At 35.8% G+C, this 26,761-nt stretch overlaps 1 protein-coding gene across 3 annotated transcripts in view; it reads left to right on the top strand.

Annotated features, from left to right (window-relative positions):
* pkhd1l1.1 (PKHD1 like 1, tandem duplicate 1) overlaps window positions 1-26,761 on the top strand; it is a 75,604-nt gene that overhangs the window by 46,992 nt on the left and 1,851 nt on the right. For 2 of the 3 annotated variants that reach the window (XM_073931020.1, NM_001318128.1), the window contains 35 exons: window positions 188-337; window positions 612-786; window positions 1,800-1,956; window positions 3,557-3,713; window positions 3,805-4,014; window positions 5,434-5,563; window positions 5,950-6,191; window positions 6,366-6,502; window positions 9,731-10,760; window positions 11,078-11,269; window positions 12,090-12,241; window positions 13,292-13,451; window positions 13,544-13,721; window positions 13,834-13,922; window positions 14,011-14,153; window positions 14,687-14,816; window positions 15,997-16,115; window positions 16,232-16,361; window positions 16,817-16,990; window positions 17,461-17,564; window positions 17,658-17,781; window positions 19,294-19,415; window positions 19,636-19,726; window positions 19,810-19,958; window positions 20,095-20,217; window positions 21,370-21,481; window positions 21,576-21,692; window positions 22,066-22,231; window positions 22,400-22,632; window positions 22,708-22,872; window positions 22,976-23,133; window positions 23,582-23,717; window positions 23,808-24,149; window positions 24,257-24,411; window positions 25,411-25,557. In XM_073931020.1, coding sequence (XP_073787121.1) covers window positions 188-337; window positions 612-786; window positions 1,800-1,956; window positions 3,557-3,713; window positions 3,805-4,014; window positions 5,434-5,563; window positions 5,950-6,191; window positions 6,366-6,502; window positions 9,731-10,760; window positions 11,078-11,269; window positions 12,090-12,241; window positions 13,292-13,451; window positions 13,544-13,721; window positions 13,834-13,922; window positions 14,011-14,153; window positions 14,687-14,816; window positions 15,997-16,115; window positions 16,232-16,361; window positions 16,817-16,990; window positions 17,461-17,564; window positions 17,658-17,781; window positions 19,294-19,415; window positions 19,636-19,726; window positions 19,810-19,958; window positions 20,095-20,217; window positions 21,370-21,481; window positions 21,576-21,692; window positions 22,066-22,231; window positions 22,400-22,632; window positions 22,708-22,872; window positions 22,976-23,133; window positions 23,582-23,717; window positions 23,808-24,149; window positions 24,257-24,411; window positions 25,411-25,557 — 6,299 coding nt within the window. Of the gene's footprint in view, window positions 1-187; window positions 342-611; window positions 787-1,799; window positions 1,957-3,556; window positions 3,714-3,804; window positions 4,015-5,433; window positions 5,564-5,949; window positions 6,192-6,365; window positions 6,503-9,730; window positions 10,761-11,077; window positions 11,270-12,089; window positions 12,242-13,291; window positions 13,452-13,543; window positions 13,722-13,833; window positions 13,923-14,010; window positions 14,154-14,686; window positions 14,817-15,996; window positions 16,116-16,231; window positions 16,362-16,816; window positions 16,991-17,460; window positions 17,565-17,657; window positions 17,782-19,293; window positions 19,416-19,635; window positions 19,727-19,809; window positions 19,959-20,094; window positions 20,218-21,369; window positions 21,482-21,575; window positions 21,693-22,065; window positions 22,232-22,399; window positions 22,633-22,707; window positions 22,873-22,975; window positions 23,134-23,581; window positions 23,718-23,807; window positions 24,150-24,256; window positions 24,412-25,410; window positions 25,558-26,761 lie in introns of all 3 variants that reach the window. The other variant, XM_068215168.2, reaches the window with a different exon arrangement.

Below are 26,761 nucleotides of genomic sequence, written 5' to 3' on the forward strand. Positions count from 1 at the left end.
TAGTATCATTTAGAGATTTATTCGATTTTTACAGACAGGCCAATTTTAGCCTTGATGTGACTGAAGACATATGTTTGGAAGTCTATTAGATCACTTTTAAACACACACACAAACACACAAAAAAAAAAAAAAAAAAGCTTGCTGGGTAACACGACTCTAAAATATTTTATTCCCTGTGTTGCTGTAGGGAGTTACGCCGGAGGTGCCGTTGTTGCCATTCAAGGCTCTGGATTTGATCCAAACATCACTAAAGTCCTGATCTGCAATAGAGAGTGTACCGTGCACCTGCAGGACTCCACATCTACTCAACTCAACTGTGAAGTCCCACCTAACAATGGCATGTATCATTTTAAAAGTGTGACGTATCTGTCTATAAATGTTCAGTTGGTGTAACAAAGCTTAAGTGTTTCTATGAGTGAACTTCCTGTACAAAGTGTTTTGCTCGAAAACAAATCATACAAGGAATGCTTTGAGTGACAGAAGTCAGTAACAGAGACAATGGGAGAGCTCAGAAACTAGTCACAGATGAATAGAGATGAACTACTAGACAGTCAGTCCGTCTAGTTACTTTTTGCTTTCTGATGATTAATGACTTATTTAATCTCTTGCAGGAAGTGAAGCATTTCAGGTCTGCGCAGTCATTGTGATGAATGGAGGGGATTCTGTAAACCTCACAAGTGGATATACTTACCGATCATCCCTGACCCCTGTTATTAGCAATGTTACGCCACGCAGAGGAGGCACTGCTGGAGGCACCAGACTCACCATTACCGGCTCAGGTTTCAGGTGCGCAACAGATCAGAATTACATTGTGTTGAAGCTGATTGTCCTTCAATCAGACTGAATTAATACTGCAGTTAATCAGTCTTGTCTAAATTAATCAGTGTGGTTTCAATTATATTTAAATTCTGGTAGTTTTATTAATTTTTTGAATTTATTTTAGTTGTTACTTTTCAGTTTTATTTTTAAAAAGTAGTTTAATGTTTTTAGAAGTTGATTTGTAATTGTTCTGATATTATTAGTTATTTATTAATAACTGATTTATTAAGTTTCTATTTATTATTTAGTTATATTCCAGCTGATTCATTTAGTGGCTGAATTAAGCATATTTCAATTAGTTGCCATTATAAAATATATTGTTTTAATTTAGTTAATTTTTCATCTAATAATTATTATATTGTATAGTTTTAACAAAAATATTATTATTTAAAAAAGACCATTGTTGATTAGTTATAAATGAATTAGATTTATTAGTTAGATTATATATTTATTAACTTACCAATAAAAAAATGACCCACAATTAACATTTATTTTAATATATATTGTTTTATATATTGTTTTAACAAAAGGTTTAAGCTGATTATAATTACCCCCAAGGGCAATTTTGGTTTGTTTCCAATTTATGTTTTTTATTCTCAAATGTGTTGTAGTCAATCAAGTAACCTGTCGAAGAAGGAGAAATGGATGTAAAACACCCTATCAAAAATTTTACATGTGGACTGTTATGTCAATCCTACATACTGCTCCTTTAATTGATAAACTATCTCATCAATAGCACCAAGAGTTGATCAAAATTTCAGAAACGCTATTAGCTAAAAGTGAACACTGGGCAGGTGATGTTAAGTTTTGAAAAAACAAAAAGTACCATCTAAATACTGTACAACCAAAAGTATTACAATTTGTACACTATGTCCCAAGTCTTTAAAGCCCAATTGGGGTAAACAAACATTAACCAAATGGTTTGAAACTAATCTGAATTTTTGAGTTTCCGGCATTTCTCTTTTCTGTTTTATTTATAGCTCAAATATCAGTGAAATTGCAGTCACAATCGCAGGCTCTATCTGTGATATCCAGTCTGCCAATGAAACTCAGATCATCTGTGTGACCAATGCTGGGCCCAAATCTCAAGAAACTCAAGTGCGAGTTCAATTGGGGAACAGAGGAATTGCCAGAATGGTAATGTAAAATGTAAATTCATTTATGTAAATGATATAATAATTGTCAATGTTTAGCTATTTCATTTATCTGTTCTCTTTTAACAACTTCTTACTGTTGGCCTGTTTTGATCAGCTAGATTAGTCTATTGCTGAACAGGGGTGCATTTCCGAATACCATCGCTAGCCAACTAAAGTCGCAAGTCCCTTCATTATAAAAAAATCTGTTGATTTGTCGTTTCCGAAATCCATCGTTCCAACGAACATTGCAACTACACTTCTGGAGTTGTAGTTTGAAACAAAGTGGCTGTGTTCTATTCCCAGTTATTCTCCCTATGCCCTATTCGTTTAGAACATTCTAACATTTAAACTTGGAATTATCCAAAGGAAAAAAAAAAGCATTAAAGTCATCACTCTTAGGTATAATTTGCTTTCAAAGTATTTTTACAGTTCAGTTTTAGCGATCTCCATGTTTACAATTATGCTCCCTTCACAGCTCCCTTTACAGTGCACTTTGTAAACATTGATTTCATTTTGAACACAGCCATGGATCATGACAAAAGCTGTAGGTGACCTATTATTTAACAGCGGAATTTAGGTTACGTCTCCAAAGCTTGTGAAAACAAAAAAACATAGCATACATTAATGCTTTTAATTTATAGTAAGTTATTTATTAAGTATATATCTCTACCGTATATGACATGGGCCTGCTGGTTAGAACATTTCTGCAGTGGTTTACATGTGTCAAAAAAATAATAAATAAACAATATCCTACTTAATAATAATAGTAATATTCATAATCATCATCATCATCATCATCATCATTAATACTATTAATATTATTACTAAAGAAGGATTTTTTAATTTCCTGATAAATAATCAATACTAATATTTAATTTCTTAATAAATAGCCTCATCATGTATTTATGTGATTTATATATGATATTTGAATACGTATTAGTTTTTGTCAATGATTCTTTTGTTTTGGAATAGAATATGTATTGTTTTCAATAAAATTTGTAAAGGAAACATGGACTCTATATGTGCCATTTACATATATTTCAATTAATATGGAAACGATTGCATGTTTTTACCAAGACTAATATTAGATTTGTTTAAATGGATGTGCATATTATTTATACAAAGATAATTTGCACAAAGAAATGATGGGGTTCTTCTCTAAAGAAGTTGTTACTCCACCCCGTTTAGAACATCATTATGGTCATTTTACATTATAACTAACGTGGCAGAGAAACTACGAGTTTTAGGAAACACTCGTCACTACATCAATCTTTTCCCAAACAATGTATCGTACTATAGTTTAGCCCCAAGTTATGTCGATGTTTGAGGAATGCGCCTAGAGCATCTTCTTGATATGTCGACAGCATAAACTCTGCAATTAAGCAAATGTGTTATACATCATCAGGTTTGTGCAGGAAGTAAAACTGAAATGACTCTCTGACACTTACAGAGAGTTCAGAATTAGTTCTTTTTAATATGCACTTTGTTCCTTCTAATTCAGATCCTTTATACTACAGTAACACACAAATGTTTGTCTCAATATCTAAAAAAGAATAACAGAGGCATTTATTGTCTCTTCTTTTGCTCAATGTATGTCTCAGGATAATGCTTCCTTCTTCTACATTGACGTCTGGTCATCTCCCTACACATGGGGTGGTCTCTCTCCTCCTGAGGAGGGATCGTTTGCTGTAATCACTGCTGGTCAGACCATTCTTCTTGACACAAGCACTCCAATCCTTAAGATGCTGCTTATCCAAGGTATTCTTATTTAAACATGTGCAACTTTTATTAATTAAAGCCTTGGTGCACACATACAGTACTATACAGTACTCTAAATGTTTCTGTTTAGGTGGCCGACTGATATTTGATGAGGCAGACATTGAGCTGCAGGCGGAGAATATTCTGATCACAGATGGCGGAGCTCTGCAAATCGGAACAGAGCAGATGCCCTTCCAGCACAAGGCCATCATCACCCTGCATGGACACCTGCGCTCTCAAGAGCTTCCTGTCTATGGCACCAAAACACTGGGAGTCCGACAGGGCGTGTTGGATCTGCATGGTATGCAAATTAACATCATTTCTAAAGGGACTACTAGTTGACTCTCTAAAAAGTATTTGCTCGTTTTCAAAAAGTTTTAAAAGTATAAGAGTTTATTTTTGCTGTTTTTCAAAAGGTATTTTGAAGAATGTTGGTAACAAGACACAGTTGGCAGCAGCCATAAGTAGGAATAAATACAATGGAAGTCAAGAGCTGTTGGGTTACCTAAGTGTAAAAAATAAATAAATATATTTGTTCAACCAAAAAAAGAAAAGAAAAAAAAAAGACGACAGGAAAGACAGTGAATAACCAACAAATAGCATTATCATTGTTGTAGCATGGGTTTCCTCTGGGTTCTCCACAAACCAAAGAAATATATATAGAGTTTTTAGTCCTCTTCAATTTTTTTTATATATTTTCCAAATGATGTTTAACAGAGCAAGGAAATGTTTACAGTGTGTCAGTTAATATTTTTTTCTTCTGGAAAAAGTATTGTTTTTTTGTATTTTTTTGGCTAGAATAAAAGCGGTTTTTAGTTTTTTAAACACCATTTTAAGGACAAAATTATTAGCCCCTTTAAGCTCTATTTTTTTCTTGATAGTCTACAGAACAAACCAGCGTTATGGAATAACTTGCCTACTTACCCTAACCTGCCTAGTTAACCTAACTAACCTAGTTAAGACTTTAAATGTCACATTAAGCTGTATAGAATTGTCTTGAAAAATATCTTGTCAAATATTATTTACTGTCATCATGGTAAAGATAAAAAAAATCAGTTATTAGAAATTAGTTATTAAAACTATAATGTTTAGAAATGTGTTGAAAAAATCTCTCTGTTAAACAGAAACTGGGGAAAAAAATAAACAAGCGGTCTAATAATTCAGGGGGTAATAATTCTGAATTCAACTGTACATACAGTATAATGCTATTATTTATGTGACATTATAGGTGAATTGGACAATGTAAAATTAGCTTTAGTCAACCCTTTAGAGTACTCAACTCATGTTAATGAAGGGAACAAGCCAAAGAAAAGTGAGTGAGTGAGTGAGTGAGTGAGTGAGTGAGTGAGTGAGTGAGTGAGTGAGTGAGTGAGTGAGTGAGTGAGTGAGTGAGTGAGTGAGTGAGTGAGTGAGTGAGTGAGTGAGTGGGTTGAGTGAGTGAGTGAGCAAGTGTTATTTTACCCTGGCAAAAACTCTCAGAGCTACTGGGAACATTTAAAATTTCACAATCTTAGAAACACAATCTTCTCTAAATGAGGTAATCCTCACAATTCTAGAGGTGACCTATATAGCATTCTCTGAAGACTGAGTTCAGTCAGAAAGCGCTTTAGGTGGGCTTTACAGAAGTGCTAAGTTACAAACACCATAGTGAGTAATCGCTTCCCTCCAGTGAAATGTTTTGTTCAGAGCTCACACTACAGCAACAATCTTGCTTCTCCAGGAATCCCTGTCCCTATGACGTGGACTCGCCTCTCCCAGACGGCACAAGGCGGCTCCAGCACGCTGACACTGATGGATGCCGTCACTTGGAAGATAGGAGATGAAATTGTCATTGCTTCCACAGGGCACAGGTATAGAATATTCCACCTACACTTTGTGAAATGAAACTTCATGTTTTAGGTTGATTTAAAAGCATAGTTCACCCAAAAATAAAACTTTACCCACCTTTAGGTGTTTCTAAACCTTTATGCATTTCTGTATTCTGTTGATCACAAAAGAAAATATCTTTAAAAAAAAAAAAAAAGCTGAAAAACAGTATTCTTTGATTTCCAAAGAAGGAAAAACGCATACTATGGAAGCCAATGGATAAGGTTTCCATGTTTGTTAAATGCTTTGTGTTCAACAGAAGAATTAAACTCAAACAGGCTTGAAACAAGTAAACTAACATCATAAATTTAACTTTAAATCTATGTGTTTGTGTATATAAACATAAAATATGTGTTAACTGAATCCATAGACACAGTCAGGCGGAGAATGAGTTGAAGAGAATTGCCTCAGTTTCAGCTGATGGTCGGACCCTCACTCTAACTGAACCACTGACGAACACTCATCTGGGTGTGTCTGTCACACTGCCTGATGGGACTGTTTTTGAAGCAAGAGCAGAGGTGGGCCTTCTTACCCGAAACATTGTTGTCCGTGGATCCAACAATGCAGAGTGGAATGATCAGATTAAAGCTTGCCCTAGTGGATTCAACACAGGTTTGGATGTTTCCCTAGCTGTATTTAAAAAGACAGACTGCAATTGCAATTGGCTGTTTTTATTTATTTATTTATTTATTTATTTATTTATTTATTTATTTATTTATTTATTTATTTATTTATTTATTTATTTATTTCCAAAAGATATGAATCTATTATTGCTCTTACTTACAGGTGAATTTGCCACCCAGACTTGTTTCCAGGGTAGATTTGGAGAAGAAGTAGGAAGTGACCAGTTTGGTGGCTGCATCATGTTTCATGCACCACAACCAAACCAAAATCTGGCAATTGGCAGAATTGAATATGTCGAGGTAAATGTTAATTTTGTTTATATATATATATATATAAATACAGTTAAAGTCAGAATTATTAGCCCCCCTGAATTATTATACCGCTTGTTTATTTTTTCCCCAATTTCTGTTTAACGAAGAGAAGATATTTTCAACACATTTCTAAACATAATAGTTTTAATTACTTATTTCTAATAACTGATTTTTTTAATCTTTACCATGATGACTGTAAGTAATATTTTACTATATATTTTTTCAAGACACTTCTATACAGCTTAAATTGACATTTAAAGGCTTAACTAGGTTAACTAAGTTAATTAGGTTAACTATGCAGGTTAGGGTAACTAGGCAAGTTATTGTATAATAATGGTTTGTTCTGTAGACAATCAAGAAAAGAAAATAGCTTAAAGGGGCCTAATAATTTTGTCCTTAAAATGGTGTTTAAAAAAATCTAAAACTGCTTTTATTCTAGCCTAAATAAAACAAATAAGACTTTTTCCAGAAGAAAAAAAAAAATTATCAGACATACTGTGAAAATATCCTTGCTCTGTTAAACATCATTTGGAAAATATATAAAAAAAAAAGAAAAAAATGTGAAGGTGGCTAATAATTCTGACTTCAACTGTATATACCACTAGAGAACACACTTATAAACATGAGTGATATGAAATTCTAAAGTGAATTCAAAATGAACTAATATGCATTGGGAGAACTGTTTTGTAACTTCAAAAAACCCAGCTCACCAAATTATTTATTATAAATTAATTTTTAAGGCTTATGCCACACCCTCCTTGTTATTTATAATGAAAAGAAATGCAGACCCTTTTTGTCATTTATGTAACAACTCTACACAAGGTACTTGTATATATATATTTATGTTCTGGCAATGCAAAATGTCCCCAAATTGCATTTTTCTGGACCAAAGTACAGTACAAGGCTTTCTTTAAGAACTAATAGAAACTTAGATCCAATGCGACCCATTTCTTTTTCTCATGCTGGACAATTCATCACTTTCCTTATCGATTAACCTCATCATTTCTTTATTTTGCAAAAAAATAAAAAATCCTGAAACTATGGCTCGATCTATTTCAACCCAAGCTCATTCTGGAAACGTAGCCCCGCGGACGTTTCTGGAGACCGCGATTTACGTGGCTGGAGGTACGTAAAGGCCGCGTTTGTTTTTTTTCGAGCGAACGCTGTGGGGCGGTGTGGCGCCGCTCCGCCCCTCCTCTTCGCGCTCGCCGGCCGACGGCTCGCCTCCGAGTGGAGGGCTTTCCCGATGCAATCAGTTTGTCCGCTTAGCTCACAGTGTTGCGTCGGCGGAGCGGAGGCCCCGGAGGAGGAGCTGGAGCCGGCCGCGGTGGACAACGACCGGGATCGAGTCCGGGGAACAGCAGGTTCCGGAAATCAGGTAAGACGAAAAACGGAATCTGAAAAATAAGGGATCCGAAAACGCGGTCGAAATCGAAGACGATGGCTTTTGCTTTTTTTTTTTTTTTTTTTTTCGATCCGGCGGCTTTTCGCACGAGAACGGCGCGGGCGCAATCGCCACGCGCTCCCGAGAGGCGCCCGCCCGAGACGCGAAAAAGCGCGCACAGCGGCCTCTCGCGGATCCGCGAAAACTCCCGGGACGTAAATCGCGGTCCGCAGAAACGTCCGCAGGGCTACATTTCCACAATGAGCCTGGGTTGATTTATTTGCTCCATATCCTAGAGGCTCTATCTATTGGACACTATTAGTTTGGAATACACCACAGCCAAAATAAATGGTGCCAGTAAAAAATTGTACAGTTTAGTTAAATATGAGAGAGACTGTATCATTTATGTTTTAATCATGATTTTGTACTTATTATTACAATATTACTGTTTTTATTTTATTTGACACTTTTTGTTAGGGGGATCTCAGGCTTTGTTCAAAATCAAAATGTTCAATAAAAAAGAATAAAAAAATGCAACTAATAAGAGTCATACTGCAAATGCAGATTAAATAAAAACTTATTGAATACAATAAAATAAATAAAATAAAATGTTATTATAATAATTAGCATTAGAGCTGTAATAGGGCCATAAAAGTTTGGCCTGTCTGGACCTGAGCCTGAGAGAATTCGGCTCGAGCCCAACAAGTACATTTTGATAGACAGCTTTTTAAAAGGCCAAACCCGTTTACAGCCAAATATTATTCAGATTTGCACATGCACACAGCTCTTTTGGCTTTTTTTAATAATGGGTGGTTTGTGTGTGTATTGACATAATTTAGTCATAGCAAACAGAGACTATAGGCCACTTAAAAGTTGGAACAAAGACATAAAATTAGTCCTCTGTAACATTGTAATATCTCAGCACTCTAAATATGCATAGGTACATACGCTTAGCCTTTAAATTGGCCAATACCAATAAAAATAAGTCTTTCAAAACAAATTTTATTAAAATAAATTCTAAATTATGACAGGTATTTTGCAATAACGAAATTAAGATAAAGGCTCTGCGAGATTTGTTTCGCCACTTCTCTTCCCAATCAGGCCTTAAGGCAACCGTGAAACTGAAAAATAAAATAGGCTAATGCCAACATTAGCCTATATACTTTGTCTACATAACATTTATGATTTAATAAATATTTGGTTATAATTTGAAAACCCTTTACTCACCAGGATTAGGCTTTGTAAACATGTTTTTGTGAAGGAACATTATTGAATTCACTGTGGCCCTGCGCTCACTGATGGTGTGTCCAGCAGCACTAAAGACCCTTTCACTGCTGCTGCTACTGGTGGGGATGCATAGTACTAGAGATCTGGCTAATTTTGCAAGTTGGGTTGGATTGTTTGTTCTTGCAACCAAGAACATCCATTTTATTTTCATGACAGTGGTGTTAATGAAGCGAGTGATCTTGTCAGCTTGCTGTAAATTTCCCAAATCCGCAAAATTAGCTCTTTTTGACTTCTTCGTCATCATTTGTTTTACCTTTGCCGGGATGGTTTTTGATGTTTTTTTCAAAGTGTATACTTCAGGTTTTCATCTCAACCCAAATATTCTCACAATTGTCATTCCACACTTCTTATGTCTCCATTTGACACCCAAGGCACATGAGAAATGCTGAATTACACCAATAAAAACAATGGAGAACAAATGTTTAGAGGAGTTATCTTGATGAAATAATTCATGCTGAATTTTCAATATTTATTTTATAGCAAGACATCATATGTTTGTCGTGAAATTAAATCTTGACTTTAAGTTTGTCATTTTCCTCCTTTAGCTATTTAACGTTGGACAGGCATTCCGTCTGGGACGCTACCCAATCCACTGGCATCTAATGGGTGATGTTCAATTCAAGTCATATGTACGTGGATGTGGAATCCATCAGTCCTACAACCGTGCCGTCACAATTCACAACACTCACAACCTACTAGTGGAGCGGAACGTCATTTACAATATCATGGGTGGAGCCTTCTTTATTGAGGATGGCATAGAGACCGGAAACATCCTACAGTACAACCTGGCTGTTTTTGTAAAACAGAGCACTAGTTTACTAAATGATGATGTGACCCCAGCTGGATTCTGGGTCACCAACCCTAATAACATCATTAGACACAATGCCGCAGCTGGAGGGACTCACTTTGGCTTCTGGTACCGTATGCATGATAATCCTGACGGCCCATCTTATGACCCCAACATCTGTCAGAAGAAAGTGCCATTAGGACAGTTCTTCAACAATACAGTGCATTCGCAGGGTTGGTTTGGCTTGTGGATTTTTCAAGAGTTTTTCCCCATGCGCACCGGCAGCTGCAGTGCCTCAACACCAGCACCAGCAATCTTCCGCCGCTTCACTTCCTGGAACAATGAGAAAGGTGCAGAGTGGGTGAATGTAGGATCGGTTCAGTTCAGCGAGTTCCTGATGGTCAATAATGAGAAGGCAGGAGTGGAGACCAAGAGGATCATCCGGCAGTACGTCAGTGGATGGGGACTGGATGGAGGAGCCGCTGTGGTCAACAGCACAATGGTGGGTCATGTGGATGAACTTGGACTCGGAAGTAACTACTGCACCTATCGCGGTGTTGTCCTGCCCCTGGATGATGGTATGAGCATCATTAACACAAAGTTTGTGAACTTCAACCGTCCATCGTGCGCTGCAGTCGGAGTGGCAGAAATTATAGGAACCTGCACATTCCGCTGTGGAGGCTGGAGCGCGAGGTTCAGTGGGATACAGTACTATCAGTCACCAAACAAGGCTTGGTTCAGATGGGAACATGAGGTGGCCCTAGTAGATGTTGATGGTTCACTGACAGGTGCTGGAAATTTTATTACTTATATCAGGGGTGAGCAACCCTGATCCTGGAGATATACCTACAGTACCTGAAGATTTCAGTTGCAACCCATAACAAACACACGTGCCTGTAATTATCAAGTGCTGTTTAGGTCTTAATTCGTTCAGGTGTCTTTGAACAGAATTGGAGCTGAACTCTGCAGGATGGTAGATCTCCAGAAACTGGGTTGAGCACCACTGATTTAGATGTATCTTCAACTGTACTTTATTGTATAAAATGTGAGGACATTGGTAATTAATTGTTTTATATGTGAATAAATGTTTAATTTTTCTTAAAAGGGAATGTCAGCTACAAGGTGGTACCGACAAATGGTTTGCTCGACCCAAGACACTGCTCTCCAGGAACAGAGTGGAGTATTGGTGTTCCTGGTTCAGTGTGTGACAACACCATTAACTTCCACCGCTTGGTCATCGTCAATCCCTCACCGCCTTCACTCTTGTCTAAAGATGTTGTTCTTACGAACTCTTATGGTAGGCTGAAATACTATTGCTGATTAAGCTATGATCTAAGCAGTTACATACATGTTTCTAGGCAATTACTGTGTACTTTCCAAAAGAAACATTGTGTTCTTAGGGGCTTACCAAATTTTTGAAAACACTGTCTTTATTTTTTTATTAAAATTTGTGCTGCTTTTAAAAATGTTATGTGTGAACAAAATAATCAAACACAACAGTCTAGTGCAGTGGTTTTCAAACTGTGGTATGTGTACCACTAGTGGTACGCAGGCTCCCTTTTAGTGGTACTAGGAGTAACGAAATATGACATGTACACGCTACACATTAAAAAAATTATCAAAAATGATCTATATAATATGCCATATATGACATATAGCCTATATTTCTGAGGTAATCTGCCACATTTTTTTTAAGTGTGCAGAGGTGTAGCTGCTTTACTGGGCCTACTACGCTATTGTATTTCAATACTGCTCATTTTGGTGGTACTTGGAGAGACATTTTTTTCTGAGGTAGTACTTGAGGAAAAAAGTTTGAGAACCACTGGTCTAGTGAATTGTTTCCCACCCCTGTAACAGGAGGCAGTACATATTTTTGATGTTATCTTATCTTACCTTGTTTGACTCATTAACTTAAGGTTGGTTTTGGAGTCTCATCTAATATTCTGATGAGCTGATTTAGGTGTGTTTGATTAGAAAGAGTTTAAAAAAAATGTTTAAAAAATTAAATTAAATGTGACTCAAGCTTCTGTGTTTGTTTGGTTCAAGTGAGCTGTGATACTTCGATGGCATTATGTTTAATGCATTAACTCTATGTGTCATATTTTTTTTATCTTTAGGTACATGCGTGCTTCCTTTTCTTAAAAAACTTGTGACCCACACAATGGGCTGGTTGGTAATGTTGCCCACTGGTGAAACATACAACTGGTACTTTAATGGTGCATCACAAATCACCAACATCTCATACAATGGAATGGTCTACGGATTTCGGGTATAGTCTAAAAGTTTAATACAATTTTTATTTTTTTAAACATGCTATACAATATCGTCTTCTGCAGTACTATTTCATATTAATGCTAAAAGGGCAAAATAAAACTACTTCATACAACTACTGTGCTTATAGTGCACACACACACACACACACACACACACACACACACACACACATACATACACTATTGGTTTGGTATACTACACCCGACTAATAAATAATACATATGTTCGTGTGGAACAATGATGTTGTATGAATAGTATTAAAATGTTACCATTTAGTTATTTTAATTTCAACAGGTATTTTTTTTAAAACATCATACTTAGCTAAAGCAAAGGGATTTTATTTAATATGTATTATAAAAATTTACCCCCCACTATTTGAGATGTGTTACCTTTATTTTATAAACATATAACACATTTATATTTGTTAATATATATTATATAAAAGTTAAAGTCAGAATTATTAGCCCCCCTTTGAATTTTTTTTCTTTTTAAAATATGTCCCAAAGGATGGAATTTTTCACAGTATGTCTGATCATTTTTCTTCTGGAGAAAGTTTTATTTGTTTTATTTTGGCTAGAATAAAAGCAGTTTTTAATTTTTTAAACACCATTTAAGGACAAAATTATTAGCCCCTTTAAGCTATATTTTATTTTGATAGTCTACAGAACAAATCAGTGTTATACAATAACTTGCATAATTACCCTAACCTGCCTAGTTAATCTATTTAACCTAGTTAAGCCTTTAAATGTCACTTTAACCTGTAAAAAAATACAAAACCTGTATAGAAGAGTCTTAAAAAATATCTAGTAAAATATTATTTACTGTTATCATGGCAAATAGACAAATTAAGTTATTAGAGATGAGTAATTAAAACTATTATGTTTAGAAATGTGTTGAAAAAATCTTCTTCCCGTTTTTCTGTTGGAGAAAAAAATAAACAGGGGGCTAATTGTTCTGACTTGAACTGTATGTATGTATAAATTTAAATATATAATTAAAATGATGTTTACCTCTTCTCATTTTAACAACCTTTTTTCCATTATAGCCAGAAAATTATGTAATTATGAACCACAACCTGACCCAGGCACCTGATCGGTTCCGCATTATAGATGACAGGAATGGTTCTTCCCAGGCCCTGAACCCCACTGCCAATGTAAACGGGGACTGGTACTTCAACCAGACATCCAAAAACGTCTATTACATGGGTAAAAGATTTCTTCACCCAAAATATCTAAGCTGTATTTCCAATTTTTCTAATAATTTGCTAATCAATTAATGAGTTAATTTTTGTCTACAGTGTCTGGAAGAGACCGTTTGTCTAGCCGGAGGAGGAGGAACAGTGTGGACCGCTCACTTGTAGATAGATCACTTGACTTCAGAGTATATCAGTGTTATTATCCCAACTGTATCCAGCCTGCCCCTCCACCCGCAGCCACCTCAGCCCCGACAAACGGCCGCAGACCTGCAAACTCCATGTATAAACTAATAAAAAACATATGACAATTAACAAATTATTTCTTCACACAGTTTTAAAGAAATAACCAGTTGACTTTTCTCATGATTAAAAACTTGTCTTTTTTGTTGTAGATTTTGGTCAAATACATCATTTTGGAGGTCAAGCATAGAGAACAACTTCACTGTGCCACAACAAGGTTCTGATGTGGTCATTCCATCTGGTGAGCATCTTTACTCCAGCTAATCTTAAACCAAGATCTTTAAGAAGTAGGGGATTAAGAACATATTATTTCCAATTTTCTTTCAAAGGCATTTGGGTGGTTGTGGATGTTGTAGTCCCCTCCCTGAATAAGCTGAAGATTGTTGGAGTTTTAGAGATTCCAGACACAAACAATGACACCTCCATGCAATATAACAATGTTGTTCTGAATGCCACATACATCTCCATTCAGGTAATCTTGTTAAGTGTCTACATTTAAAAATTACTCTTACTGCTGTTTTTCATTTAGCTTAGTTTTAGTTCTGTTTAAATGTCTCTTTTAGGTTTTATCATACCCAATCTATTAATTGTAGTTTTTTTTTTTTTTTTTAATATTGGGAATATTTATTTTATTGATTCAGTTTTTGTTAATGGAATGAAACATTTGTTGAAATTCTAATAAACTTATTAATCAAATGATTTTACTCAAATTTATAAATGTGGTTACTGATCATGATGGTTCTTAATTTAATGTGGACAGTCATTTTGTGAGTTACCATATAGCGTGGATATATGGGTTTAAGATGGAGATTTCTGTGCTTTACATGCTGTGATAGTTGACGTTACATTCATTTGCACAACGTAATACTGCGCCTTACTATAGCAGGAATCCTAAGTTAATTAAACCAGCCTTTGATTAGCTGACCAAACAGTTAAATATTCCTCATACAAATACATGTTTAATTTTATCCGCAATAAAATCTTCTTATATTTTCACAAAATCAGGGTGGGCGTCTGATTGCCGGCTGGCCTGATGCACCCTTCAGAGGTCAACTTCAGATCATACTGAAAGGAAGCCATACCACTCCAGACTGGCTGTTACCATCTGGACCAAACCAAGGATCCAAAGTGCTGGGTAAATTACTTGAATTCAACCAAATTAAGCATTTGAGTTTGTCTTAAATGCTGTCATAAAGAAATCTTCATCAGTTTGAAAAAATAAAAATAAAAATTGGTTTCCATTTAAAACCCCTACAGCAGTCCATAATTGTATTCTCCCAAAAAAACATGTTTAAAAACAAATGTACATATTTAATTATTTAGCACACATACTAGGATATTTCTTAACATCTTGCATGATTTATTAAATGTATTAATGAAATTTCAAATAAGTGCAACCTCCACGTACTCATACTAGCTAGAAGAGAGCAATAAACACTACAAAATGACAAGTGGTAATATAGGATTAATTCAGCCATATACCCTTGAACCAGAACAATTTCAACTACATGTAGAGCAAGTTAAAAAGTTGTGACACAATATGTGCACGTTTGCCATCTCAAGTTCTACGTAACATACTAAAGTGTTATAACAGAATGAAACAGGCAGGCTTACAGGCAGAAGCAAACAACAATATCAGGGGTAATCCAAAAGAGTATTCCAAACTAGGCTATAGGGTCAGGGCATTCAGCAAACAATTAATAGTTCAAAATAGGAAACAAGAAGCTTGCTCTGAACTGTCAGTGTAATCAGAGTCTATATTGATAACAGCTGTAGTGTGTAATCAGCACATTGCATGATGGCAAGTGTAGTCCAGGCCACAACCTTTATACATTTAAAGAAACAAGTTATAATAAAATGAAAATAAACGAACAAACAAACTGTAAATTGTTTTTTTTAAGCGTTAAACTTATTTTATTTGAGTAATTTGTTTCTATTTGCATTTAAATTTGAAAATGGATTTGTCTTCTCTTTTAATTTTGTTCTTTCATGTTATTATTGCACACTTTTTTTCTATTATTGCCCATGTATGTCGATCAGTAGTACCCTTTATAATCCTTCATTCTGAAAGGCGATTCGAAGTGGCCCTTCAGAGGGTGAAATCCCATTTTGAATGGACCATCAATGTCATAAAGAGTTAATAAAGATCATAATGCAAATAGAGTGAAAGTTTAGCTGCATTAGTGTTGACTGATGCATTTGAGCTTAGTTTATCTTTTAGTGCATTGAAGACACCAGACAGTCATGCAAACAATGGTAAAATACATTCTCCACAGTCTTTAAAGGTTCTAATTTTAACAGTCACTGTTTTCCAGGTGTGTTTGGATCTCTTGACCTGTATGGCATGCCACACAACATCTATCACACTAAGCTGGCAAGCACATCCCAGGCAGGAAACAACACTCTCTCTCTACAGGAGTCTGTGGACTGGAAGGTCAGACGCTTTTTAATGGTGCTACCAAAAGGAGTTTAAAGAAGAATTTCATGATGTGTGATGCCATTAAGAGTCAAATCTCCTTTCATGAACTAAACTGCTTTTATTATCTTCAGGTTGGGGATAAGATCCTGCTGTCCACCACTAGCTATGACCCTTGGCAGACAGAAATACGCAACATTATTGCTGTTTCCAATTATGGTCGCACACTGACCCTGGACCAGCCTTTAACATATACACACATTGGTTAGTTTTCTACAGTAGTGTTTCCCAACTGAACGGTTTCACTTTCTCACAATTTTAGTTGTCAGAATCCAGTTTCTTTCTTCTGTTGAACACAAAATAAGTTATTTTGAAGATGGTAGTCATTGTCTTCCAAAATATTATTTTTTCCTACTATGGATGTCAGTGGTTGCTTTTCGAGTATTTTCTTTTGTTTAAAAAATCTCATATTGTTTTGGAATTTTTAAAATCTAAAACATGTTGACATTTTGTTTAAACAACTACATTCTCAACTAAAAATAAAAAATGCATTTGAAAGAAAGAAAGAAAGAAAGAAAGAAAGAAAGAAAGAAAGAAAGAAAGAAAGAAAGAAAGAAAGAAAGAAAGAAAGAAAGAAAGAAAGAAAGAAAAAGTGTTTTTTAAGAAAATGTCTTTAAATTGATAAAATATATGACCTCTTAATGTATCTGGTCATATAGGGGAGAGCTACAGTGTTCCAGGGACTTCAAGAAGTTATCAGCTTGCAGGAAATGTGGCTTTACTGACCAGGAACATCCAGATCATTGGTCAGGAGTATCCAGAAATGTTCACACAGTCTTATGGAGCCAGAGTTCTGGTGGGAACCTTTTTTGTTGATGGAATCACTTTCAGAGGTATAATCTATATTCATCTTTATTCAAGTCTTACATACAATGATTAATGTAGTAACAATTTAGAATAATGGTCCATTAATTAATACTAACATTAACTAAGTATGAATAATATTGTAAAACATTTTTAATGATAGATCAATGTTAACTAATGTGTTATTAAAATCCAAATGTGTATTTGTTTACATTAATTAATACACTGTGGATTAATATGTACTATAATGAACAAATGTTTTTTTAACTTAAAACAATAATAATGTTAAGAAAGATGAATAAATGCTGTAATAAAAAAAGTGTATAACTTATAGTTTTTCATGTTAGTAACTAACGGGCCATTATTTTAAAGCATTATCGTTCATTTTTACTATAATGAAAAGCTGACAATAATTAAGTGTGTCTAAGTAATTTGCACATGTAGCATCACATGCTAATCGCTAAACTCCTATTAAATTGTCATTGCACTTTCGTCTCAGGAAAAGCTCAGATCAGAAATGTTCAGTTCTATCACACTGGACAGGAGGGATGGAACGACCTGTCAGACCCACGATACTCTCTAGTGTTTTTCAACCTGGAATCGGTGAGAGAAAGCCTTGATATCTTTATTCTTGATCACCCCATTATTCCACTTAAATGTACAATGTCTAAATTATTGTGCAATGTCTTTTTTTAGGTGGCTGGGGAGTCGTACGTGAAGGGATGTTCTTTTCATGACGGCTTTGCTCCTGCTATTGGAATTTTCGGAACAGATGGACTAAGCATCGATGACAATGTGATTCATCACACCGTTGGAGAAGGTGCAGATTCACTGGCAGCAGCTATACTGTTTAAAGTTAACACAAAATGATTATACATTCATTCTGCCGTAGCTCAGTCAAATCATTTAGTCCTTTAAGCTTTTATAGCAGATTATAGCCATGCACTGAAATGCAATAAAAGTTAAATGCAAAATAATAGTGCAAACTTTAGTGTAATTGCAGTAGTGCTTCATTTCTAATGTTATACTCTAGCGCCTGACTGATTAAGGAGGTCCTGACAGGACTGGACATAAGTACTGTATGATTGCCTAAACCCAGCAAACAGTGTAGCATTCGGTTACGACAGTTATAATGAAACTTGTTCCAAGATCAAATAATTAAACTGTATTAGTGTTTTTTTTTTATTATTCCATAATTAAACTTTGTTAATAGAAAAAAATCTATGGACAATAACTTGCTGGAGTTTATTGCTGTTACAAGCACCTCATTTTACTCTCAAAAGGCTCATAATTGCTTAGATATATCTCTAGCAAGTCTAATATATGTTTGAGCCATTAAAACAAAATGTTTTCAACATGGGCTCTGGCATGGTGGTTCAGTGGTTAGCACTGTTGCCTCACAGCAAAGAGGTTGCTGATTCAATTACCGGCTGGACCAGTTTGCATGTTCTCCCATGTTTGCGTGGGTTTCCTTCGGGTGCTTCGGTTTCCCACACAGTCCAAAAACATGCGTTATGGGTGAATTGGGTAATCAAATCTGGCTGTAATTTATACGTATTTGTGTGAATGCCAGAGCGTATGGGTGTTTCCAAGTACTGGGTTGCAGATGAAAGTGTATCCACTGTGTAAAACATATGCCGTAATAGTTGGCGGTTCATTTCACTGTGGTGACCCCTGATAATCAGGAACTAAGCTGAAGGAAAAATAATGAATGAGCAAACCAATATGGTTCTGGTTTTTCCTGTGGGCCTACTCCCAGTGACACAAGCCTGGAACACCTCCCTAGGTAGGGCATGCAGGAGGCATCTGAAACACCCCAAGCCACCTGAACTGGATTCTCTAGATGTGGAGGAGCAGGGGCTTTACTCTTTGCTTTGGCTTAACTTCTCGTGAGTGATAAAGCTTCACTCCCCATCTCTAAGGGTGCGCCCTTCAACCCTTTGAAAGAAGCTCATATTAGTAACTTGTGGTTGAGATCTTGCCCTTTTGGTAATGACCCAAAGTTCATGACCATTGGTGAGAATCGAGTGTTTTGCCTTTCATTCTTCCTCTATCTCCCTCTCCCATTGTGTTTAAATCTATGAAAGTAAATATCTTCCCAAGTTTGTTTTAGAGTTGTTTTATTATTTTAATTGTTCAGTTCCTCAGACATTGGCTACTAATTTATCCTCACTAGTAATACTACAGTTGTGTGAGTGCAGGAGGAATGTTCTGACAGGATGAACATGTGTGGAAATAGGCCTGCCACCACACCTAGAAAGAAAAACACTTTTACAGTATAAAACCACATGTAATCCCTCATCAAATTACTATTTTTATTTTAATTTCCAAGGAATCAGAGTCTGGGGAGATAGTAATGTGGTTCGGAGGAACTTGGTTACTTTGACACTGTGGCCTGGATCTTACAATGGCAGAGCAGAGGAATTTAACTTTCAATGGAATGCAGGAATTGAGGTACTACATACAGAATAAAGTCAGATGGGAATATCATGTTACTGTGCTTGAATGTGCTATTTAATGGCTACCATTTTCATATACTGTGTGTAATGGTACATGAAGCACTAATGCATGAATTACCATGTTACCATGTTGAAAATCATGGTAGACCCACTTTTAGAACTGCATATTTGCTTAAAAGATTAATACTATAAAAATATAATGTTGTGTGCCCTAGGTCAGTGAAGCAACCAATGTGATTCTTCAAGGAAATATTGTTGCTGGCTATGAACGAGTGGGATTCAGAATTGATGGAGAACCCTGCCCAGGTACAATATATGAAGCAAAAGTAATTTTAAAAAATAAACACAAACATACACACAAAATAAAGATTTCAACAATATGTCAAAAGGAGTTTCAAATCCAGTGGCCCAGTGGAGTCAGAATGAGGCGCATGGTGGTCTTTTCGGGCTCTACATGAATAAAGATGGACTTCCTGGTTGCTCTCAGATCCAGGGCTTCACTGTCTGGAGAAGTTTTGATTTCGGCATTTATGTTCAAGTATGAAAAATGATTCATGCACATCCTGCTATTATATAATACCCATGTGTTCTCTTGGTCAAAATGTCCTAGTTCTACAAATGCATTGTGCCGATCGATCTAGCATTGTTTTAAATGACTGTTTTCTCACTTGCAGGTCTCCATGAGTGTGTTGATTTCTAATGTGAGCCTGATTGATAATGGAATGGGAATCATGTCTTTAATTTATGAACCTCCCGCGGTCAGTCACAGGTATTCTGACAAAACCGTTCGCGTGCAGGTGAGAATGCACTACAGTATAAACTGTGCACACTATACAGAAGTGGCCAAAATTAATAGAACGCTCGTTAGATCTGAAAACACTTGTTGCTCTGAGCACAACAACTATAAAATAAAGTGAGTCATATTGTTTAATTCACTTTTTACTTACCTACTATTTTGTATGTCCAGCAATTACAGGACATCTCTTTGGCACATTGTTATTTTTTTCCTCAGAACTTCAATAGTAATATGTTATTACTATTAAAGTTCTGATGTTATGTCTTATACTATAAGTCTCATAGTATATGTTAGTTATGCACCGGTTTTTAAAATAGCTCCTATGTCCACTGTTGTGTTTGTAGTCATGAATAATTTATGTAGCACTGCAACACGGTGGAACAGTTGGTAGTGCTGTCGCCTCACAGCAAAAGGTTGCTGGTTCGAGCCTCGGCTGGGTCAGTTGGCATTTCTTTGTGGAGTTTGCATGTTCTCCCCACGTTTGCGTGGGTTTCCTCCAGGTGCTCCGATTTCCCCCATTAAGTCTAAAGACATAAAGTACAGGTGAATTAGGTAAGCTAAAATTGTCTGTAGTGTATGTGTATGAATGAGAGTGCATGGGTGTTCTCCAGTGATGAGTTGCAGCTGAAAGGCCATGTGCTGCATAAAACATATGCTGGATAAGTTGGCAATTTATTCTGCTGTGGTGACCCCAGAATAATAAAGGGACTAAACTGAAAAGAAAATGAATAAATGCATATGTAGCACAGTTGTCCTGCGAGACACAGCACTTTGCTCCTCTGTATGTCCACACATGTAGTAGAATGAGAATAAAGCTCGACTTGACTTGACTTGCCTTATCTCGTTCTGCAAATGAATCCAGAAACTTTACTTTGAGGTTTGTGACATTGTATGACATTAACTATTTATAAAGTATTGCTTGTTTTAAGTATGGACAATTACCTACATATTTTTATGATGGCTGAGTTCTATTGCTTATAGTGCATTGTAGATATTTCATACAGTTTTTGTTTATTGTAATGATCACGTAGACACAATCATCTGACATCTATGTGTTCTAATCATTTTGGCCACCACTGTATATCTCTTAAAGTTAAAAATACAACATATTCTCAAATCTAATTGCATAAATTTACACAAATAATCTCTCCAGGGTGCCCTGATTGTTGGCAGCAGCCCCAACTTTAACTGTTTAGACAGTCTGTCCACGACTATGACCTATGTTTCAATGAGTAGAGGTCATGGGGCTCCACGCCCCCCTAACGGTACAATACAAGACTTCATGTCATACTGAATGCATTAATTTCAGAGAATTTTTTTTTTTCATGCAATTCTAACTGCATTTTTTGATTATAACAGGTGGTAGGTCTGGAGTTTGTTGGCCGACATTTGAATCTGACCACAATCATGCACCACAAAAGCCTCACCCTGGATTAATGAGCTACAATGCAATAACTGGTCTGATGACCGTCTCTGGTAAATTATATTCCCTCCAAATGTGTGTGCTAAACAGATAATATAGGTCAATAAATGAAAAAGTGTTACTCTCCAGTTTGCCATTAACTGCTTTTTCATTACTTTCAATAACAGTACATGAGATTGCAATTACTGCATAAAATACTAAAATACTGCATTGTAACTATCTGTACAGTATATAAACAGGTAATCTGAAGCATGTTTAGTCTAAAAACAACCTACAGTAGACAATATGATTCTACAATCAAACTATATATATATATATATATATATATATATATATATATATATATATATATATATATATATATATATATATATATATATATGTATATATATAATGCTCTATTTACACTGCCTGTTTTGTCTGCAGACACAACGTTTGTTGGGTTCAAGAGTGTCTGTTCAACAGAGACAAATTACATGTTCATGACTAACCCAGGAAATGAGGATCTACAACATCCAATCAGTGTCGAAAGGATAACCAAGATAAACAGCACTGAGGACTGTCTAGCATTCATTCATCGGCCTGATGTTAGGTAAACCAAAACATTACAGCCTTTGTGAACGTACAATGTCAGTTTCACACTGCTAAATATTTTATTTTCTTTGGGTCAAATTTTTGCTGTTAGCATAAGTAGTAATTATCCAATAATAACAATTTCGATAATTATGATATAATTTATAAGTGCAACGTTTGTGTTCAGCAAGGCGAACCCATCGGACTGTGTGGACATGGACTGTGATGCTAAGAAAAAGTCTTTGTTGAAGGACTTGGATGGCAGTTTCCTGGGAGCTGTGGGAGCAGTGGTGCCCGATTCTGAGTATGAATGGGATGGAGACCCCCAGCACGGACTGGGCGACTACCGCATCCCTAAAGTCATGCTCACTTATCTCAATGGCAGCCGCATACCTGTCAATCAGATCTCCCCTTACAAAGGTACAGTTTGTCTGAGAGCTGTTCATAATTCACAGTAATCTAAAAGAAATAGCATGACGTGTGTTACTTGTGCAGGTGTGATCAAGAAAAACTGTACCTACATGAGCACCTGGCAGAGCTACAAGTGCTTTGGGCTTAATTACAAGATGCTGGTCATCGAGAGTCTGGACGCTGACACTGAAACCAGGCGTCTTTCACCTGTAGCCATCCTGGGGGACAAATATGTGGATTTGATCAATGGTATGACTCTTAACTCCCTATTAAACCTATTGTCTTATGCATAATTTTGTGTGTGTTGTGCATTAATGCATTTTAAAATCCTACTTTGAATTTTTGATTACAGGCCCACAAGATCACGGCTGGTGCGCTGGCTACACGTGCCAGAAGCGTGTTTCTCTCTTTCATGCCATTGTTGCCACCAGTAAATCCTTTGACATCTATTTCACCAGCACAACACCACAGAACTTAAGACTTATGTTACTGAATGCTGGACCGACAGAGGTTAGTCTAGAAGAAGATTTATACTGACATTATACTGAAACAGCATGCCCAAGTTTAATTTTAATTATTTGGTTTTATTCTTAAGTATAATTTCAGTATGTGTCCATTGTGCCTTGCATTATTTCATCAAATACCTACACTGCAATAAATGTGGATGCAAACCTGCAATTATATATATATATTATATATATATATATATATATATATATATATATATATATATATATATATATATATATATATATATATATATAATTTTTTTTTTTTTTTTTAATATATATATATATATATATATATATATATATATATATATATATATATATATATATATATATATATATATATTTATTTATTTTTATTTTTATTTTTTTTAATACATGATTTTAGTTTAAGCCTTCAAAGTATTAAACTAGATGTTTGACTCTACTTTAATGTTTTTTTTGTCCAGGCTGTCAGAGTGGCTGTATTTTACTCAAACCCTCAGCGGTTAGATGTATATGTTAACAATAGTTTGGTTGGTCCAACAAATGCTCAGTGGAATGCGGGAAACACTGATTACACGCTGCTCGGGCCAACTTATACAGGTACAGTAGAAGCCATAAGAAAATAATTTTCCAACCTGAACAACACAGGATAATTGCTAATTTACCAGTGGTTCTCTCTGCACTTCTCAGGCCAATATGTTCCCAGTTTTAATGCAAGTCATGGCTCCAACTTCTTTGACCAAGACTACAAAATGATGAACATACTTCTGCGTGGCTCAGATCCAGTACAAATCCGCACCTCCCCAGTTCTGTTTGTGGCCTTCAACCTCCCGGCTATGACTGAGGCGGAATTCTTTGGCGCAAATTTAATCAACAATCTTGCTGCATTCCTAAAAATTCCTTCGTACAAAATCCGAATCACCAACATAATCCGTGAAGGAACTAATGCTAGACGACGGCGCTCGACAGGACTGACAGTGGAGGTGGAGATCAGGGAGCCGCCGACTCAGACGACCACCAACAGCACCACAGGTGACAACAGACAGCTATATTGCATTTAAACAAAAAATGATTAATACACAACAGCATTTAAATCACATCATATTGACCGAAATTGTATATTAATATTCTTTCTTTAGATAACACCCAACAGTTTGATGTCCTGAAGAACATTGCTGATGATCTGGGCCGTGCTGCTGTATCCGGAAATCTGAGTCAGTCCATCGGCTTCAATGTGTCATCCATGGGTATCATTCCTCCTCCACCCTCATCCAGTGACCCAGCCTGGAATAATGTAAGACGTTAATCTACTTGTTTTATTTGAACAATATATATCCTTAGGGTATCTTAGTGTTTTATATACATGTACACTTCAAATAAGAGTCAAATATGTAGAAATGCAATAGTTTGGATAAAAGAATGAAACATTTAAAATGTAATTTGTAAAATGAACCCAATGGTTTGGTTTGTCCATATATCTTCAGTAATATACCTCATATAGACATCTGTGTTTAATATGTTATATATAAATAAAAGCAAAATAAAAATAAATAAAAATAAAAGCAAAAGCTTGTAAACATAATTTAATGCAGAAACTACAAACATTAAGCACGGGTCACATTATCAAAGAAGGTGAGATGAATCAGGGAACAATCATAACACAACATAACTGATACACTCTAAAAATACTGGGTTGTTGTTACCCAGCGTTGGATCGAATATGGACACATGCATCCACTGGGTTAAAAAGTTTAATTTATATGTTATTGAAAAAAAGTTAACTCAATGTTGGGTTAAGAAAGCCCTGCATTTTAGGAGTGTAACAAATAAGAAGCAGCCCTTCATAGATGACTGCTGCATACATCTTTAAATGTAACAGCAGATACAATTGTTCAGATCTGGTACTCTCTTATCTCTGATCGGCATCACTCATTTTATCATTCCAGTGCTCACTTTAAGACTCAACTATGGCAAAGGTGGCTCTACTCATGCATCATTTTCAACATTTTTAAAGAAAATATGGGATTTAATGTTTTGTGATAATCCGCTGTTTACTGAACAGCTTATACTGAACCCTGGGTTGACAATGAATCATTTTAAATGAATTTAATATCAGTTATTTTGTTGTCATAGATTAACAGCCAATAGTGGCTGTACAATAAAGCGCACACCATGCTTTCTTTATTTTAACTATCCCTGTCTCTCTCTCTCTGTCTCTCTCTCTCTGTCTCTCTCTCTCTCTCTCTCTCTCTCTCTCTCTCTCTCTCTCTCTCTTTCTGTGTGTGTGTGTCAGGTGGCCACTCAGGAAGTTACCCGTGCTGATCAGCAGGTGGAGACGGTCAAGACTGTATCGTCACTGTTGGTGGTGGTTCAGCCAGAGGCCGGATCATCCCTTGGACTGCTCAATGTTCAGCCAAGCATCATGGCTCTAGACACAGCGGTGAGACAGAAACCTGTTTAAACAAATAAAAAATAAATAAAAATGTTGATTAGGTATTTTGGCGGTTCATTTCACTGTGTCAACCCGGAATAATAAAGGGAATAAGCCAAAAAGAAAATGAATGGTTTGGTATTTTATGAACTGAAGCATGACAGCAGGTTTAGAAAAGTCTGTGCTGAGCTGGTAAACTAACTCCTGCTCAGAACCAGTATGATAAGCTAAGAACTAGTTTAAACTAGCTAAAATCAGTTACTTTGCAATTACTGTGGTTCAAACCATGCCATTTTTTTTTTTTTTTTCAATGAGAAACAAAGCTTTCATTTAGAAAAACTGTAGCTGTAGTTTTCAGTTGATAACTGGTAGGGAACTGAATACCAAGTTGTTACAGGGAATTGCTTGTTGGTATTGTTTTTAGATGCATAACACTTTGGAATTTGGATCCATTTTATTCTTGCTTCCAAAACATGTTTTAATATTCCACACCAAACTACTTCACAAAGTTAACTCAATAATGTCTCTTCTAAAGGTGGGCATAGATTATTTTTTTAATCTAGATTAATCTCACTGTAATCTTGGAATTATTCTAGATTAATCTACATTAAAATGGCTCATATTACATTCTACATTAATAAATATACATTAAATGCCTCATATTAAATTATGCCGAAGGCATTTAGAATATGTGTGCTACCCAAATAATGACTAAAGGTAAGTCTTCGAGAGCGAGCGAGCAAGCCAGGTGGAGCATTAGACCAGGGGCTCATCTCCTGTTTCCAAAATGCATCACAGACTGCTTGAGAAACTGTTTTACTATGATAACTGGTGATGAAAATAAATGATGTTCAATAAGATGTACTTGTGTTTACTAACTGTTTATTCAGTTAAACATGAATTTTGAACTGTAGGCCTACATAAGCTCGAAACAGCAATGTTTGTTTACCTTAATCTGACTAAAGTCATAATATAACTAAACAGAAATTAAAATCAGACGTGGAGTATATTTAAGTATATATTCCGACAAGATCCACACACCCTGTTGTCAGTAAAGGACCACACACACAAACACACACATCACGAAATGCGGAAGTTTTTTTCTATCCATTTGGTATGCTTTATTAAATTCCATAACAATCTCACCAGTCTTTACTCCTTATTTTCATCTGATACCCCAGTTTGTCATGGGGCATGAATGAAATGTTCACGA

The sequence above is a fragment of the Danio rerio genome, chromosome 19 (genome assembly GCF_049306965.1).
Source record: "Danio rerio strain Tuebingen ecotype United States chromosome 19, GRCz12tu, whole genome shotgun sequence".
Classification (NCBI taxonomy): Eukaryota; Metazoa; Chordata; class Actinopteri; order Cypriniformes; family Danionidae; genus Danio; species Danio rerio.